This window comes from Scomber scombrus, chromosome 21 (assembly GCF_963691925.1).
Source record: "Scomber scombrus chromosome 21, fScoSco1.1, whole genome shotgun sequence".
In the NCBI taxonomy this organism is placed as follows: Eukaryota; Metazoa; Chordata; class Actinopteri; order Scombriformes; family Scombridae; genus Scomber; species Scomber scombrus.
Genome location: NC_084990.1, coordinates 14363833 through 14382463, shown reverse-complemented (window position 1 = coordinate 14382463; position 18631 = coordinate 14363833). Strand labels below are relative to the sequence as shown.

At 37.5% G+C, this 18631-nt stretch overlaps 2 protein-coding genes across 4 annotated transcripts; one reads left to right on the top strand and one right to left on the bottom strand.

Annotated features, from left to right (window-relative positions):
* Positions 1-1906: 1906 nt before the first annotated feature.
* Positions 1907-11996, top strand: casp7 (caspase 7, apoptosis-related cysteine peptidase). 3 transcript variants are annotated; one of them, XM_062442386.1, is made up of 7 exons: positions 1907-2027; positions 2339-2465; positions 6331-6482; positions 6587-6715; positions 7871-8046; positions 8375-8573; positions 8726-11996. In XM_062442386.1, the coding sequence occupies exons 2-7, from the start codon at positions 2350-2352 to the stop codon at positions 8950-8952; spliced, it is 999 nt and encodes a 332-aa protein (XP_062298370.1). In that variant the 5' UTR covers positions 1907-2027; positions 2339-2349; the 3' UTR covers positions 8953-11996. The 3 variants fall into 3 exon arrangements, with proteins under 3 accessions (XP_062298370.1, XP_062298372.1, XP_062298371.1); XM_062442388.1 differs by having other exon boundaries at positions 8435-8573; positions 8726-11995; XM_062442387.1 differs by having other exon boundaries at positions 1925-2027; positions 2356-2465; positions 8726-11995.
* Positions 11997-12813: 817 nt separating this feature from the next.
* si:ch211-28p3.4 (E3 ubiquitin-protein ligase TRIM39) lies at positions 12814-15803 on the bottom strand. The gene is made up of 4 exons (XM_062442240.1): positions 15711-15803; positions 14508-14741; positions 13589-13721; positions 12814-13391 (listed from the first exon to the last, which is right to left on the bottom strand). The coding sequence occupies exons 1-4, from the start codon at positions 15801-15803 to the stop codon at positions 12814-12816; spliced, it is 1038 nt and encodes a 345-aa protein (XP_062298224.1).
* Positions 15804-18631: the final 2828 nt, after the last annotated feature.

Sequence of the window (18631 nt, the reverse complement as noted above, 5' to 3'; positions counted from 1 at the left end):
ATATGCATAAGAATCAACATTATTATAATTTTGTCACATATAAGGAATATAAAGTCCAGGCTTATAACTAACAATTATTTTCTTTACTGCTCAACCTGACACAATTTTGTGATTAATCAATTGGTCAGAATGTCAGAAAATGTCATAAAACAAATGTCATAAAAATACCAGTAATACTTTATTAACAAGCTGACATCTTCAAATGTCTTGTTTTGTCCAATCAACAGTACAAAATCCAAAGATATTGTTTAGTTTATTTTCATAATGACACATACGCACTTAAAATTATCATATTTGAGAAGCCTCAAACAGCATTATTTCTCCTTTAAAAAATGATTTTTTTTTTTTTGGTCAACTGACTAATTACTGAATCAACTTATTATTACAACTGCCAACAAAGTGTTACTGAATACTATGTTAGGTATGTTAGGTTTATATACAAGTAGTGCAAGAGAGAATAACAGCAAAAAATGCTGGAATATTGTACTGCTTGGACATTCATACTCCTGTATTTTGTAACTTGTAAGAACAGTACAGCATACATGTGATGAGACATCACATCATCAAATTATGACTGAATGAATGTTAAGAAGTGTATTGACAATTATTTCTTATCAAATAAGACAATACTCTTTTTCTCTTGGTGTACAGTTTAGTGACTTGATTTTGGTTGTCAGCCAACAATGAGGATATGATATACAGTATTTTGATGTGTTTTGATATTTTATTTATGTCTATAGGTTTAATTTTACACATATACAAAAGAAGTCTATATTCTGGGTTTTTTGTTTGTTTGTTTGTTAGACAGACTGTGACTGGTCTTTACATGTTAATACACATAGTCATATATACGGTATTCAGATCCTTCACTTGAGTAAAAGTACCAATACAGCAGTGTAAAAATACTCCTTTACAAGCCAAAGTCCTGCATGAAAAATAATACTGAAGTAAATGTACATTTACAGCAAAATGTATTTAAAGTATTAAAGTAAAGTAGTGGTTTGGTCCCTCTGACTGATATATTATTATATATGACACCATGAGATTACTATTAGTGAAGCATCAGTGTGTCAGAATGTTACTGTTGTAGCTGCTGGAGGTGAAGCTAGTTTCAACTACTTTATACTCAGTTAAAGTTCTGATACATTAATCTGTTGTTAGTTTTTGGACTTTTTGTTTTAGAGAAATATTGGATCATTTGAACATTTGAATTATTGAAATTAAACTATGTGAAAGGTTTATAAGGAAAAATCACTATTTGGTGGAGCTGTTAACAGCTCATAGACATCTGAAATGTAGCCATGACTACAACCCCCCCTTTTTTTATAAGACAAAAAGGTTAAAAAACCACTGGTGTCATCTTTACTGATATGTTGTATTTTAAAAGCTTGTTATATTATGTCAAATCTCCATCTGATAGTTATCGAAGCCCATTTCCACCAATGTGATGGGGAAAAAAGATCCTGTAGGTCAATATAATGAGAAACTTTCTTGAAATAATGACTTTTTATCTAAAATGACTTAGTATCTCACATTTGACAGTAAGAATTGGAAAAAAAAACATCAATACATACAAGTAAGAATAAATATAGTAATAATTGTAACAATTGGAAACATTAAAACATACAATTAAAAACAAAAACCCCAGTACCGAAAAATAGAAAGAGAGAAAAATAAAATGAAAAACTAGACTAGAATAGAGCATCAAATATAGGTATAAGTACCTCAATAGTGTACCTAAGTACTACCTGAATAAATATACTGAGTAACTCTCTACCTCTGTATACTGTCTATGAAGTTTTGGCTGTTGTATAAACTTTTTGAATATCAAGCAGACCTGAGTGACGCACGGCTGTGACGTAGTGACGCAGCACAGACATCCAAGCTGAGTGTACTTTCGTTTTCTGAAGATTTCTAAGGAACAGAAAGTTGGTATAAAGACAAACTGCGGAGAAGAAAAACCGACACACGCTCAATTTTTGTGCAGTCAACCAAGCTGACTTAAAGAAATACACGAATAACAGAGTGTAAGTTCATGCTAACGTAGCCGCTGATAAGTTTTAACAGTTTTTTATTCTGTTAGCGTTATAGCAAGAGTTGGCATAAATGTGTTTTATGCTAATCAGGCAAAAAGCTAACTAGGTTGAAGTGATGATTTAAAAAACTAATTAGTATAGCTCATAGCTTATTATAACTGTGGTTGTTTATTATTATTTTAAACCTTTTGAGCAGTGTTGATGTTAGCAGTGATGGGCAATAAGGAAATGAAAATGAAGTCGACGTTCGTGAAACTGGAGTTGTTAAGTTAATGTATAGTAAACCATGTGATGAAATGTAGAATATGTGTTGATGCAGATGGCTGGAGAACCTGCAAACCCAACTGAACTTGAAGATGAGGAGGGGAAGCTGAGTGGAGACGAAATAGACGCCAAACCTGACCGCAGAGGGAGATTTTTACTGTTTGGGTGACTTCCTCTTTTCCTATACTTTATCCATTAACCTATAAACCCACATATTCGTGGGAGAAATGAACATAGTTTGGACCATAAGGAATTAAATTCACTTAACATTCACTTCAATAGATTATGTACAAGACTGTGCATGGAGCTTTCACTTCCATTATTACTCATTCCTCAGTTATCAATAGTCTATGAGAGTTGGATTGTTTCAGTAGTAGAGTTATAGTGCAGCAGGATTATTATCCTTTATTAAACTACTACTCATTTGTGGACTAATATGTGCCTTTTTAGGTTGTTGATACTTTGCAAGTGATTCATACCGTCTGTTATATTTAATTTCTGTGGCATTGCGTAACCTGAAAGGCATGACTAGACTATTTTGTGGTCGCAGTCCTGTTCCTTTTTCTTCAGAGTGTGGTTCTTTTTGAAATGTCTGTGTAGATTGTTTTGTTTTTTGCCCCGGCCTCTCCCTCAGTAGTTACTCATCTTTAGTGGCAGTGGTGCTGGGCAGGCAAGGTGTATTTGTTATTGTCTATTTGTCCCTGTTTTCACCCCTGGTTGTTCCTGTGCTGGTAACTTTTTAAATTCTACTTAATGTAGAAAGAAAAATATGTTTTTGTGTTAAATTAGTAATGTTTCTAAGGTATTGATTTCACATGTTCCTTATAAATGTAGAAATGATTTTGCAATGGTTGTACGTCACCAAATACCTCAACACATAGCATTCAAATTTAGCCCCTCCTCTACAACGAGTCAGCATGAGAGTGTAAGCAGCAGTGGTTAAGCAAGCTATAACATGAATGAACAGAGCGAGCGGCGCTGGTAAGAACAAAGCCGTGAAACAGTGATAAGATTTTTAAGCACAAATAAACATGTCCACACTTCCACACAACCCTGCAGGAAGGTGCTGCATTGCCAGATTTTGTGTGAATGCAGAGCTTCATCGTGTCCACTGTGGCCTCTCTGCGCTGCGTGCTGCAGCTCATATACAACCATGACACATAGACAGAAAGCAGAGTGCAGCAGAGGAGAAAGACGGAGACAGCAATGTAACCTGGTCGCTACGCTAAAAGTTCCAACCTCACACCTGCACACCGTTATTGGCTGAGGGCTCCACACCCACTGCCCAAAAATTGACAACGCAACACACTTCTAGTGCATCATAAGTGATGATTGAGAGTCATTACTTTTGTATGAGTTTATATGTTGTTTTTTTAGGAAAATCCTGTATAGTATACCTTTAAAGTGTGCAACAACTTTATAGAAGAATAGAAAACACAAATATTCTGAGACTAGGAATTTACCGGAGGTGTATTCAGAAGATAATGTATTCTTTAAACATGGAGGTAGCATATTTCCTTTTAGCACCCAACTACTTAAACCATTAAAAATTAAAAAAAACTATATCCTTGATTTGACCCAACAACCCAGTTTTGTATGATCTAATTTGTGTAATGGGGCAAAGGGGCGTGAAAACAGATTTTTCACACTGTGATCAAAGGCCAAAATCATGGATGATATATAAATTCAGTGTGATTGACACAATAAAAGTTGATAGCATAGAACTGCATCACAGACATTACATGAGCGTTACAGAGAGTAGCCTCTGTTTATTCCAGTCTGACTCACAAGGTGGCACTACAAACCTTTGTAGTGGAGCAGGTTTCTCCCAGACACTGATAATCAAACACTAATTCTGTGTGTTCTGTGTGGCATTTTGACTTTTATCCAAAATGTCAGGATAACAGTGGAGGATTTGTTTTTAAATAAAGCTAGTTTCTAAAAAACAACAACAACAACAAAAAAAGAAGAAAAAACATAAAATAACAAAATGAGGCATATTGGGTCTTTGAAATATGCTGAATTATTTGTAATTATAATTATAACATGACAAGCGTAAAACATGACAAGCGTATTTGAGAAGTGAGCATTTATTTAATGTTTAAATGACGTATACCTAATCTGCATAGTCGCTTAGTCATGTCTACCTAACAGGAAACGTGTGTGCCATATTTAGAAATATTACACGAAACTGACACCAGCTTATCTACAGTACTTCGGTGGCGTCCTTCAGAGGAAGAAGGCATGACCAACCAATAGATCAACATGTGAGGCCTGTTGAGTCATGCCTATCTGTGAGGAGCTGTTTATAAGGTCATAAAGATGATAATTACCGTCTCTTAGTCTACATTTCTTGATTTTTATTTAAAACAAAGAATTGAAATGACTAATAACGTGTATGTTCTTAGTAATTTGTAGTGGAGCTGAGACGATTATTTCATCAAAGTATCAAAGTTTAAGATGTTTAGCAAAATGGTTGCTTTTTGTCTTCCTTCTTGTGCCTCTTGTGTAAAGGCTGAGATGGTTAGGCACTCACAGTATGTATATCGGTACAGGTGGATTATGTGCCTGTCAGCAGAGGAGCAACTTGTTGCCCTTTCTGACCTCAGCAGGGAGCGAGGCACAGGGGCCATGTGTGAATAGGCCTTTAGAAATCACTGGTGTGGTGGCAAGGCTGCTGACTCAGGGGGCTCACAGTGCGCCGCCCCTGTCCTCAGCACCCGCTGGCCCAGTCAGGTCTCCATCCAGTACAGAGAGCATGTCAGTATCCTAGTACACAGCCAAAAATTAAGCTGCCAGGTCTGGAGAAACGTACTCTTTTGGGGGAAAAAAAGAAACGAGACAAAACCAACGCATTTCAGATGCAGAGTGGCGTAGCGCTTAATGACGAACCCAGGTAAGTCTGACACAGCCGCCTCATATTCCTCTTCTCCCTCCTCTTACCTGCTCCTCTTTCTGGCATGCCCAGCCCACAGCAAAACAGAGTTGCAGCTCTTTGCCCACCCTCACGCAATTGTTTGGTAGGGTATGTTGGCACAGTTTGGAGGTGGGAGGGAGGCGTCAAAAGTTCTGGATCACATGTTTATTCGAATATGGCTGGGTTGCCTGTGAGTGTGTTTGCATGAGGTGGCTGGTGCGCGTTGCTGTGTATTGTTCGCGTGCTTGAGTAACCTGATGACTAGGCTCTTCTGGAACAAGCCTGGATTTTGTAAGCCCCCAATGGGCCAGTGTTGGCTAAGCTATCTGGATGGATCTTTTCAAGAATGGAAATATGACAGGTCTGTGAGAATTGCCACTCGTGGAAGATTTCCTCTCGCTCTATCTACATTGATACGCTACTGCTTTTTTTTTTATATCTTAGCTTAACAAAAATGTTCTAGTTTCCTCTTTAACCAGACGGTGGATTACTGCGACCAAATTTGGCCGTGAAGTTAATGCCTTATTTGAAAATGTATGTACACTTTAGGTTCTGAGTAAGTGGTTCATAGCGTTTTCAGTTTCATGTGAGTTTTTCTTGCACTTGAGGTCTTGACGTTGACTTATCTTATAGTAACCATTATTTGTAGAAACTGTTTGGGCTTAAAAGTGATTATAATGTTCTGTAAGAGTCCAGGACATTATTTTGAAAACTTTTGGCTTCTAAGACGCCCTAATGTTGGGTAAGAGTCAAGTTTAATAGCGCTTATGGACATTGTTGAAGATAAGAACTTTTTCACTTGTTGCATCACAGAAGTTAGGTTTGTTGGGTTAAAATTCATTTTTTGAAATGGCCCCTGTGTTTATTTTAGTTATTTTCATCCATATTTCTGTTCCTTTGGGTTTTTATTTTATTTTGTGTTATTGCGGTGTAAAAAAAGTAATAGTAGTAATAATATTACTATAGATGTGTTCTTTCATATTGTATATTTTTCCAATGATCAGCTGATCTTAAGAAATGTTTTGCATTAGGTACAGCTCGAAAGTAATGAATGTTGTTGGAGTGTAGTGATGTAACTCTCCTTAATTTTCTTTTTCTCTCTGACTCCGTTAGTAAGAAGAATAAGGATGGCCAGACGCGTGAGCAGGACTACTCTTCTGAAAGCCATTACAGAATTGTTTCACCAACATTCCAGTATAAGATGAGCCACCAACGAGTGGGAAAGTGCATCATCATCAATAATAAAAACTTTGATGAAAAGACAGGTACAGCAAACATGTTTCATACACATTGTACACCTCCTATTTGAATGTCAACACTCAGCATTATTGCATAAAGAGTGTGTATTCTAAGCAGATTGTCTCCACAGGGATGAATGTACGCAATGGGACGGACCGAGACGCGGGTGAGCTGTTCAAGTGTTTCAAGAGCCTGGGCTTTGACGTCTTCATTTACAATGATCAGACATGTGAGAAGATGGAGCGTCTTCTCAAAGAGGGTGAGTAGTGAAGTCTTCTGCTATTCCGCTTTGGTGCCCAAATCATTTTTTACTTTTTACTTTTTCTCTTAAATTGGACAAAATACATAACAATGCTGAACTGACTGGATTCCTGGTTAAGGTGATACCTAAATTGAGGCTGAGTTGTATGCCTCAACTTAAAAGATGTTTTGAATGTTGACAAAATTATAAAGTAAAATCACATTTCTTGTAATAGCATCTTGGTTACATTATTGTGTGTGAAAATGTGAAAAGAATTGGATTTTCAGGTACTGGCAGCACAGATGTCCCCTGACTTTGGAAGTTAATAGTTTTAAAGTATATAATAGATCCTTATTTATACATGCATTATAGTACAGTTACCTGCCTTAAGTGCACATTTAAGAAACTTAACGACTCTATTATGTGTGTTTATTTAAACCACTGGGCAAAACAGCAGGTGGTGCTGTTGTAAAAGTAATTTCATACACTACTGAAGTTGTTACCCATCTTGGAAAAGGTTCAACTTTTGGTATCATCAATCAGACTTGCAGGTCGACTGGCCAGATTTCATCATGTCAAAATGTCTGCTAGTACACAAAAGCTGTAAAAATCTAATGGACATATTGTGATGAAGTTTAATGAGCAAAGTTGTGTTCTCTTGAGGATGAATGCTTTCCTCTCGTGTAACCCGCTGGCTAAAATATCAACTTTAAACACAAAACAACTCATCGTCTTAAATGGCAGCCGGAAGATTGCAGTTGAATTAGCTCAGCACTTTCATGCTCCTTAGGGGACAAATACCATTGTGTGTTAGGGTCTAGCAATATGCTGAGTCGCAACATTTGATTACAAGTTTATAAAATTGTAACCTAATTGAAATTGAAATACACAAAAGTCATTTATATATAAAAAGAACCTTACATTTTAAATCTTTTTATAGTGTTGCAAGATTCATCCAAGGAAACATTGATATTTCAACTGTTACAGTAATATTTTAAGATATTTAATGTCACATCCACAACCGCAACAACATATTCTTCAAGTATCTGAAATGAGTAAAGGGCTTAATACGTCCCAGAATGGATTACGTTACTGAGATCATTAATTCATTAATTAATCTAAAGTTTAATGAGGCCTAAGAGCTGAGTGTTTGTCTGTGTGTGTATGGGTCAGCCTCGGAGGAAGACCATAGTGACAGCTCGTGTTTCGCCTGTATCCTGCTAAGCCACGGTGAGGAAGGCATGATCTACGGCACAGACGGAGCCATGCCCATCAAGTCCATGACCTCGCTGTTCAGGGGGGACATGTGCAAAAGCTTAGTCGGAAAGCCAAAACTCTTCTTCATCCAGGTATGCAATTCTGAAGACTTCATTTTTTACAAATGAGAGTGTGATGAGAAAAATATGGTGTGATATGGTGGTTGTGAAGTAACAATAATGTTACAGTTGTATGACAGGTTGTAGTGTTCACCCCTTTTGACCCAAGTAGTTAACAGAGGGGTTTAATTTAGTTTTTAAAACATTTAAAAAAAAAAAGTAACTTTAGATCTAACAGTGTTGAGTAGATAGATGGATATGACTTTCAGTGGCTCCCCAAAAGGACGGTGGATAATAATTGTTTAAAAAGTGTTTCCTAAACCAGCTTTTAAAAACAGTTAATTTTTAATTGCTTCACCAGGTCATCGTTGAGAATGCTACTCAGGATCACAATGAAATGTCATTTCATTTACTTCACCAGGCTTGTCGGGGTTCTGAATTTGATGATGGTATACAGACAGATTCGGGTCCGCCAAACGATACCCTGGAGACTGATGCTAATCCAAGACATAAGATCCCTGTAGAGGCAGATTTCCTCTTTGCCTACTCCACTGTGCCAGGTAAACAGGTTTGAATTGAAGTCTCATTTTAAAGTAAATATTTGTACTGGCAAATGTATGAATGCTTGAAGTAAGAGTATTTTAAGAATCTTTAACATCTATGCTGGGATATCAGTTAGCAGTTTCATTGCTGATCCATGATGACTTTGCAGGGTATTACTCATGGAGGAACCCTGGGCGTGGCTCCTGGTTTGTCCAGGCGCTCTGCAATGTCCTCAACGAGTTTGGCAAGCAGCTGGAAATAATGCAGATCCTGACACGTGTCAACTACATGGTGGCCACCAGCTTTGAGTCCTGGTCTGAAGACCCACGCTTCAGTGAGAAGAAGCAGATTCCTTGCGTGGTCTCTATGCTGACGAAAGAACTGTATTTTAACTGACCGCCACTCTGACTGACTGTACTGTATGACACCACAGACTGACCGATTGACTGACTGGACTGACCAGACTGACTGTATCAGGCACCGACTTAGCGGTCAAAGCATTCAGGGATGATTCAGGCCCAGCAGGACACTGCACATTTAGAGCACGTATGACATTTTGCACGTGTAGCTGGGCCTGAAAATGAGCACTCCGTGAGAAGAGAAAAACATTTACAGTGACACTCCGCGTTCATGTGTTGATGGTGAAACTTCCTCTTCAGGTTATTCTTCAGAATAATGGCGTCACATTGATCTGATCTTTGTCGACAGGCACTGTGAAATATCCATGTTATTCTACCAACCCAGAAAATTTGCTGCCAGTTTTTTGTGGGTTTGGGGAATCATATCTGAATATGTGTTTCACCATTTTCCAGCATTTGAAACAGATGTTGAAAGGAACTGTACCTAGTGGACAGGACTGTTCAAGGCAAAGCTTGTTTTCATTGCCTAGATCAGGGTTTCTGATTGACTGAGAGTAATATCTCCAGAAACAGATAACAGGCAGTCCTATGTCCTTTGTACAGTGTACAATACAATAACTAACTATTAACCAAAATTAAATTAGAAAACAAAGGACAGTTAAATGTTTTAAATGAATAGTTTGACATTTTGTAAAATGTGCTTATTCCCTTTATTGCAGAGAGTTCGAGAAGATTGATGCCACTTTCATGTTTGTACAGTAAATATGAATCTAAAGTCAGCAGCCTATTAGCTTAGCTTAGCAAAAAGACTGGAAACAGGGAAACAGCTAGCCTGGCAATTTCCGGGGGTTACAAAGCCTTCCAGCACTTCTAAAAGTTCACTAATCAACATGTTATATCTTATATTTATACCTATATTTAATCTGGACAAAACCTGACAGCAAGTTGTTGATTTGATGTGATAATTAGTAAGGTTTAGAGGTGTGTTTCCAGTCTTTGTGCTACACTGTTGGTTGTAGCTTCATATCCCTTAATGCATGAGAGTTATCTTGCATCTTTTCTTTCCAACTCAGGGGAAATAAGCGTACTTCCAAAAATGTCAAACTATTCTTTTAAAAGCCTTTGTGAATGAATGCTGTCCTTATGTTTTATCTCAGGTCAGTCTATAGAAATCTCTACTAGGAAACAAATTAGAGTGATTACGAATCCTACGTTTGCCATATGAGAAATGAGGGACCTGCTTTGATTAACAGCCCTGTCTGATGTGGAGGCAAAAACAAAAAACGCATCTGGAAAATGGATCAGATCATTTTCAGCTATCTGTGTTTTAATGTTTTCAGCTGTCAATCGTCCAGAAAAGAGGCAAAAGAAAAAGACAACACTCCTCTGAGCACAAACTTCATGATGCTCTTGCCAAAGGCGCAGTGTTTCAGCCTTCCTAGCAAGTTTAAGTTGGTAGCAGCATGCTGGCATCCTCAGGTTCTTTAATGTCCCATTAAGTGGGTAAATGTAATGTTAAAGAATTTCATATATGTATGGCTAGGAAGGTCCAATCTTTTGCTTTGTAATGCTTAGTTCTATGAGATCTTGGGTCAAGTGCATAGTATAGTCCACCTCCATAAAAGCAAGGATCATTTGCAAACTTTGCCAGTTTTCTCAGCGTGATGTTGACAACTTCACTCGCTTGTTGTTCAAGCCTGCATAAGTGAAGTTCATGTAATTGCATATGATCAAAACTACGCATTTGTCTTATTAATAGTCAGGGTCCAACAAATCAGTTTTATGAATTTCCCTTTTTTGAATCCTTAAATTAACAACTGTATCTTTAGCAAAGAATATGATACAGATTTTAGGATTTTTACTCCAGATAGAAAACTTGAGAATGTCTAAAGCTGTGTCATAAATTTGGGAAATATCATTATGTAAAACTGGACAGGAGCCCAAAGCACAAATGCCACATCATTTCACTGTATATTAGTGTTGTACATTGTCACACTTTAACACACACTACACTGTAACACACAGTAACAGGTACTAAGCAATGTCTTCCTACTTAATTTAAAAATTGAGCTTTGATTTTGATTAAAGTAAAAACAAAAAACAATTAGATTGCTTTGATTTATTATTTTTAAACATATTGCCAAATATTTCTTAAAATAACATTGTATTATTTAGTGAATGATTTATTGTCATTGAGTTATTTGATAAAAACTAACAATATATTTTTTCCAAATGAAAGACATTTGCCATTTTGTCATTACAGCTTACACAAAGTTTGTTTCTTCAGATACGCCGTATCATTGTCCTTAAGTGTGTCAATCACAGAGGCAGCTATTACTGGTGGTGACAAGTCTGAACATACACAATCCACATGTCTACAATACACACTCTCACTGTTGCTGCAATGTTTTTACATTATTCACATGACTGCATACGTCAGGAACTTTGGGGAAAAGTTCAGCAATAGCTTTAATTTGTCATTATATTTTCCCCTTTTCACTAATTGTATTTTTTATCAGTCACTTTTTTATTTCATAGCACACTTATATAATATTTATTGGAGCCAGAGGTGTGATCAATACTGGCATTTCCCATTTTAACCAGTGCACTTGTCCAATACAGACACAACTCTCGAATCCTCTCAACACATGGATCTCTGATCAGTGATGTGGTGCCCAACCTGTGCTGAAAGTAGTGTTTGCTCCACTTGTTTTGGAATGGAATTGAAGGAGGGAAAAAATTATTTTTAGAGGGTAAAATTTTAAATGCTTTCCGGTGTTAAATGCTGTTGTCCTCAGGAATATATTTGAAAAGATTTGGAAAAATGAATGAATGCATTAAATAGAAAAGTATAATCTGGCCCAATTTTTCATTTTGGGGCAATAATACCTTGTTTAAATAATTTTTCGAAACAGAGGAATGCTTATGTAAACATTTTATTGTATTAAACATAAAGAATTTATTGTGTAATGAGTTGTGTAATTCTTTTTATCTCCTCCCCTAGCATATATGTGATCAAAGATCACATTGAAAGGCTGATATGATGCTTGACATATGGTAAATGAATACACTGAATATTACAATCAAATATTGAAGACATTAAAAATGTAATAAAAATGTTTTTGAACAAAACCCTGAAGTCATACTCACTATTGTTTTATATTTGCATCTGTCCATGTTTCTAATGATAATAGACAATAAACATCTTTAGCTTTCTGTTCAAACAAAAAAGGTAAGGCTTGTGATATTGTATATATTTTTTGTCATCAAATCTAAATGAAATGACCAAAACCGACAATGAATTGAATCTATTAATAGGTTTTGCCTTGTTGTCAAAGCCTGATATAGATGGTTCCTCTGTGCTATGGAACTGTTGTCCACAAAACTATTAAAAACACACGTATGAGCCACAGTGTTGCAATGGGTGACAGGTTTATTCAATACTAAGAAGATGATTAGTCTCAGATACACTTCTGTTGCCATAAATACTGGCAAGCACTCCAAATGTGTATTAATCCGCAACAGAAAATAGTCTAGATCAATGTCTTCAGTAGGAATCAATGGTCTGAGATGTTAAAAAGTACTTAGATATGTACTATCATATCATCAGTTGAGGAAATAACCATTTTGCCAGAACATGATGAGCAGCTTTGGCATGTCCACTGTGAAGAAACGCATGAATTACTGAAAATGAACCCAATCACTGGTGAATCTAAAGTAGAGATACTCTTCAGCTATTCCTGTAAATATATTTAGACTAGCCTGACACGCACAGTATCCAAGGCTGATGCAGCCAGGAATGTCTGATCAGGCAGCTGATGCGCATACCCCACAGCACAACACATTCCTGACCATCTCTGCTCCTTCCCTTCTACCCTGGACGCATTCCTGCCCCACCTCAAAGAACAGGAGCTGATCGGGAAGCATCACAAATCTTTAGGGACTTCCAGTTTGTGCCTCCATTGTCGTGACCAGTACATACGGCTTGATATAGGGTGTCAGTGAATGTCCCAGTGCAGAAGCAGTGGAGGGGGGTCATGGTATCAGCTCCTATAAAGCACACTAAGCCCCCAGGGATGCTGCAGAATACCCCAATGCGGGTGAACTGTCTTCCTGCCAGCAGGGGCAGCTCATACTGAACACCATCATGCCAGGCTGTGTAGTCTCCATTAAAGTATTCCACACACCAAGAATCCCTGCCACGGCCAAGCCAGCAGACCTCCTCTCGGCCTGTGCGTGGAATGCTCGGGTAGGTGAGACCCAGTTCCCAGTAGGTCTTCTCACTCACATCCACCTCCCAGTACTGGCAGCCCTTGTTGAAGCCTTGCTCACTGATTACATTTAGGGTGGTGTCAAAGCGAGAGGGTGTCTCTGGGACATCCTGCCAGGTGTCTGTGTAGGTGGCTGAGTCACCGTTTGAAGAGATAATCAGCTTGGGGTGGGCAGTGTCGGCATCGAGGACAACATCTGCAGCATCTGCAGAACACACAACAAATCAGTCCAGTGTTTTGTACAAAAGATGGTGCAGATAAGTTGTCACGTTCTTCTTACAACTGAGACAAAGATTTGATAACAGTGGCATGTCCTAATTAATGGTAATTGTAACCTTTGAAAAAAGCCTGGAGTAAGATTCCTTCATGTTTCAATCTACCTGTGGTTCTAGGTTAACTCACAGCTCTGAAACAGTTTCTGGGTGACTGGGATCTGGGATCTGATGATCAACTGCAAGTTGATGGTTATACTCAAAAGTTGTGCATTCTTGAACTCATCTATCTTAATCAGGTCAGGGTCAGTCAACTTCAGTGTCTCAGAAATTCTGATTTCAAACAAAGAACAAGACAGAAAACAATGAAAGGTTAATTGTCAAGCTTTTTTCTTTCTTTTTTTTTTAGAAACAATAAGCTATGTGACAAATCTATTTTAAACCACAAGTATAAACACATATAATCAAATACAAATAAAACATGGAAGAACTACGACCATATTAAAGTTGACATTAACAAATATTAATCGTAGTAATAGTACATTTGTAAAACAAACATTACCCAAAAATATGTAAGGAAGTATCCTAGAATGAGCATCGGATTTAATTTGGTACTCTTGGTATGAGCATGATGTCATGTTTGTATCACGTTTTGTCTACACAGTGTTTGATAGTGTGTGAATAAATTGTCCCTGAGACTAACAAGGAAGTGTGGTTGATTAAAATGACGTGTATTTTCAGTAAGTGAGACAAGTAATTGGCGGTAAATAAACAAATCCAGATACTAGGTCAATTACGCATCTTTTCCGTCATTGAATGGAACTGGTATTTCCCGTTTGTCAAAAGAGAACAAATTTAATGTTTTGTAGCCACTGAGTTAGTTTCCTATGCCTCATTTAGCAAATGTAACCATGCAAAAGATTTTGTAGCAGAGAAGACTGTTACTTTCTGTCATGTAGACATACCTTTTTTCAGTTTCAGCATTCTGTAGAAAGTATAAAAACAACATATTTATAGCATTAAGAACTTGACACAAAAAGTAAAATAGACATGCCCCATAAATTGGAAATGGCATCACAATTAAATCACCATTTTGGATTTGTATTCACCTTCATGTGAACTTCTTGTGTATCCTTTTCCATCTGGGCACTGATGTTGGCCAGTTCCTGGTCCAGTTCCTGGGTGAGGAGGTAGCAGTACTCTACTCTGTCCTCCACTAACTTCTCTGTGGCCTCAAGCTCCGTGTCCAGCTGGGTCAGTGTGATCCGAAGATCCTCATCCAGAACCCGCTTCATATCCTCATATCTCTTTTTGATTTTCTCTTTCAATGCGTTGGTCTTTTTCTGAGGAACCATGGGGGGTAAGAAGGAACAGAACAAATACAGTTATAGTATTTTTCATCTCAAATAGTCAAACACATAGCCATGCATTTGGCTATTTTATTTGATAATGACCCACCCTTGATATTGATCCCGTTTTTTTAATATAGTGTTGAGAACACTTGATATAATCACCTTTGTTCACAGTATGATAATTAGGACCATATGCAACACTTCCAGTATCTAAGAAAATATTCTTTTATACAGAACAGAGAGCAATAAATGACAGCAAGGCACATTTATGGGAGACATGCCCCATTGATTGTAGAGCACAGAAAAATGGCAATCTAGGACAATGCAAAAAGAAAAAGAAAAAAGACAGAAATGTGCAAGTGCGTTTCAGAATAAAAAACTAATTTAACCTTGAAATGAATTTCCTACAGCAGCACAAGGGCAGACTCCATGTTCCAGTGCTGTCAGCAAAAATAAAAACGAAGAGACTATGTGGGCACTTGATCACTTAACTCTCTGGAAAAAAAAGAGTAGGCCCACAAATCATATCACGCTAGGTGACAAAGCATGCATCATGAATTCAGGGTACATAACAATGGCTCTGTTGACTCTTGCACCCTTGGCTTATTTTCGAACATGATGTTCACTTCACTGACACTTACACAGCATGGACAAATTTTCCTGTTTGCTGTTTTTAAACCCCTAAATGATTCAGAGTGTTCCCACATCAACCATGAATGACTTTAACAATATCTCTGACTTTTAAGAGGTATAGAAACACATCACAAAGTCAATATTTCCATCATACTGTATGGTACCACCTTGTGTGATTTTGCAGGTGTTTACTATTAGCTAGCAGGCTATAACAAAAAAGGAGGTGAGAATAAATCAACTAATGACTGACTGACTGAATGTCAGCAAGCGATCTGTATTGTATTGTATTTCTACTCATAACAGAGTTAAGAAATATAACAGACTTACTGTTATCTCCGCCTCCTTTGCTGCTAGCTTCTTCATTCTGTGGGCAATGGCAGCTCTTTGTTTCTGCAGGTGCTGCTGATGTTTGAAAAGCATTTCCTTAGAAATACACAGAGGCAGGAAACAAATCAACCAAGAAATGCAGGTAAAAGGAACTTCAAGGGTAGCGGGTCAATATTGTCATTGACATTTCTTCTGAAAAAGAAACCAAAGTTGAAGTGCTTACTTTATTTGTGGCCTTCGCTCCTACCTTACTGTTCATTTTCTGTACAGTAGTGCGGATAAAACTCCACTAACCACCAGCGACAAGACGACCACAAGGGCTTTTATAGGTCTGTCATTGATGTGACAGCCTTGTCATAGGGGAGGGTCAGGGACAGGGTGTCCACCTGTCAACTCCAAAGTTCTGATGCTCTGGTAAGCACGTGCAGAAGGTGAATCTGAACTGTAGTAGGACTGTAATGCAGATATTTAAACTGCTGTTCAGTGTCCTACTAAACAAGAACATGAGCTTTATTTATACTGACCTGACACTGACCTTGATGTAAGTATGTGAGTGTTTGTGTTCTTGTGTCCTTTATGAGAGTGCTTTTACACAAAATCTATCTAAGTAGACAGAGTGATGAAGTGCATCTTTACCCTGAGAAAGTTAAATTAAGTGTCAGACAGTGCCTGTTTAAAATGCTTTCCATAACCAATGACCTTTAACATGCATAGCACAAATGAGCCATCCATATGTACAAGCAGGGAGATGTCAAATCTGACAAAAGCAGCTGCTGGATTGATGTCCCTCTGCGTAATGGTTAACAGTGCTAAAGTCAAATTTTAGTCATGCCCACATCACAGTACGTGCACAGAATATCTTCTGAAATGTGCTACTATAGTATCTGACCGACCCGTCTCTTCTTCCCCGTTATCCTGACATATTTCTCATCAGATGACATGGAGAAACTGGCACGGCAAAGCGAGGCCATACACCTCCTTCTCAGAGTTACATCGACCGCGATCTCTCAGACTGACATGCCATTTTGTGAGATAAATTTAAGATCAGGGATAGACGAACAAGCCACTTTCGGGAGAAATTTGCTTGTCATCTTAGATTATGGACTACACATGGCAGTGACTCTGCTGATAAATCAACCTTGAATCAGTGCAGAGTTTTATCGTCTGCATTTCACCTTGGAAATGTCTCCTCTCTTACTACTTACTTACTACTGCCCCCTCCTCTACTTCTACCAAACATGTTTGTGTTTTTTAAGTCTTTACTCTTCTTCACCTATATGCTGGATTTGCCATAGTGCAACTGCCTCTGACACAAGAAACTTTTGAATGTCAGCATTGCTATAAACACATCACCACACATTGTTTAGGGTCTTTCACAGAAGTGTTCATTATATTTTATGGTCATTTTTGAGGTTGTTGTCCACACATGCGGACTTTGACTTGTGTCCAATGTGAACACTCTATTGCAGTCACACTGGTGGTGTGGGTGTAGAAATGGTATCTTCTGTTTGTTGGTTAATGGGCCTACCACTTTGGTCCAGACTTAAATATCTTAACAATTTGGATTGGATTTGCTTGAAATTTACAAACATCCAAGGTGCTGAGCTGGTGTTATAGTTTTAAAGTCCTGTTAATCTGTGTGTCCATTATTGGTGGTGTATTAGCACATTTGCCAAGGCTGATTAGATTTATATAAATAAATTGATGATTATTAATGAGTAGTTACTTAGCTTGTTTACTGGCTTTTAAAACTGGTGCAACCAACTTAACCTATTTTGACTCACTTGTGTGTTTTTTGGACACCAGTCCCTGTTTATGTAGTTTTGCTATTATTTAGACCACACTTAAAGGAAACTACAGTCATCAGTGTTCACGAGATATCTACATAAGAAATCTGATGTTAAAAAGTTGACATCAATCTTTTCTTTTATCTGCAGAGCTCTTGAATGTAGTGCCTTAAATGTTCATTGGCTTGTTGGACCTCAGCCAAACTAACTTTAAAACAATCCAGTCCAGTAACACTGAAAAAAGTTTTCTTCACTCATCATTTTGAAAAAGTGTCATATGAACACAGGGGTTAAATGCATCATCCTTCAATTAAATCATGAAAACATATTTGACACAACATTTGTGTCAGTAAAGCAAATTGTGCATTTTTTCTTATTTCCTAAAATCTTATTTCCTAAAATGCCATAAAAAGTGATGTTCTCCGTTGTTATTCAAGTTGAACAAGGTTCTTAATTAATTCTGAATGGGACAACACCGCGGTTAGACCTTAAAAAGCCACTGAAGCAAAGAACCAGAAACTCAAGTTCTCAGTAAGTAGCTTGTTCGCCAGCTATGAGGAAACACTCAGCCTCCTCACGCAGCAGTGCTTGTTGTCAAAGAGAGAGAGGTAAGCAGGATTTCTGTACAGGTGCTCCACAGGTAAGTGTTTTTCTCCATGCAAAGAACCAGTATTTTCACTGATTATGTGTTGAAATTATTAGTTTTTCCTGTTTAATTGCTCTGTGATATAAAATTTAACATGCATCCACTAGCCAACACTTGATTGGTTCTGGTTTAGACAAGTGTTTAATTGTGTAAATGTTAATGGTGTGGAACATATTCTTGAGTTACAACAATAGAGATATTGTATTTTCATATGTATGTGTTTCAATTAAAAACACAGTGCAGTTATGCCTTTTCAGGGAATTGTTTTAATCATAACATTTTCAATTTTTTCCCCATAATATTTACATCTTCTGTTTGTTAATAGAGCTCTATTTCACGCTCTGCTTTCGCATAGGCGTTTGTCTACTTGTAAATCCTACATTGTCTGTTAAAAGGTTAACTATTTCCCCATGCATATTTTTATGCTGTTTCAAAGAGACATAGACTGTTAAACTCTTGTGTTATTTTTGTTTAGGTGTGGTGTCACA

What these genes read in the sequence shown, in the direction of transcription:
- si:ch211-28p3.4 (XM_062442240.1), bottom strand. Translation starts at nt 15,803, where the DNA reads ATGCTTTTCAAACATCAGCAGCACCTGCAGAAACAAAGAGCTGCCATT. An exon ending in CACAAGAAGTTCACATGAAG is followed by an intron (nt 13,722 to 14,507) that starts GTGAATACAAAT and finishes AGAATTTCTGAG; the next exon opens with ACACTGAAGTTGACTGACCC. An exon ending in CCAGAAACTGTTTCAGAGCT is followed by an intron (nt 13,392 to 13,588) that starts GTGAGTTAACCT and finishes TGTGTTCTGCAG; the next exon opens with ATGCTGCAGATGTTGTCCTC.
- casp7 (XM_062442386.1), top strand. Translation starts at nt 2,350, where the DNA reads ATGCAGATGGCTGGAGAACCTGCAAACCCAACTGAACTTGAAGATGAG. An exon ending in AAACTTTGATGAAAAGACAG is followed by an intron (nt 6,483 to 6,586) that starts GTACAGCAAACA and finishes TTGTCTCCACAG; the next exon opens with GGATGAATGTACGCAATGGG. An exon ending in GGAGCGTCTTCTCAAAGAGG is followed by an intron (nt 6,716 to 7,870) that starts GTGAGTAGTGAA and finishes TGTATGGGTCAG; the next exon opens with CCTCGGAGGAAGACCATAGT.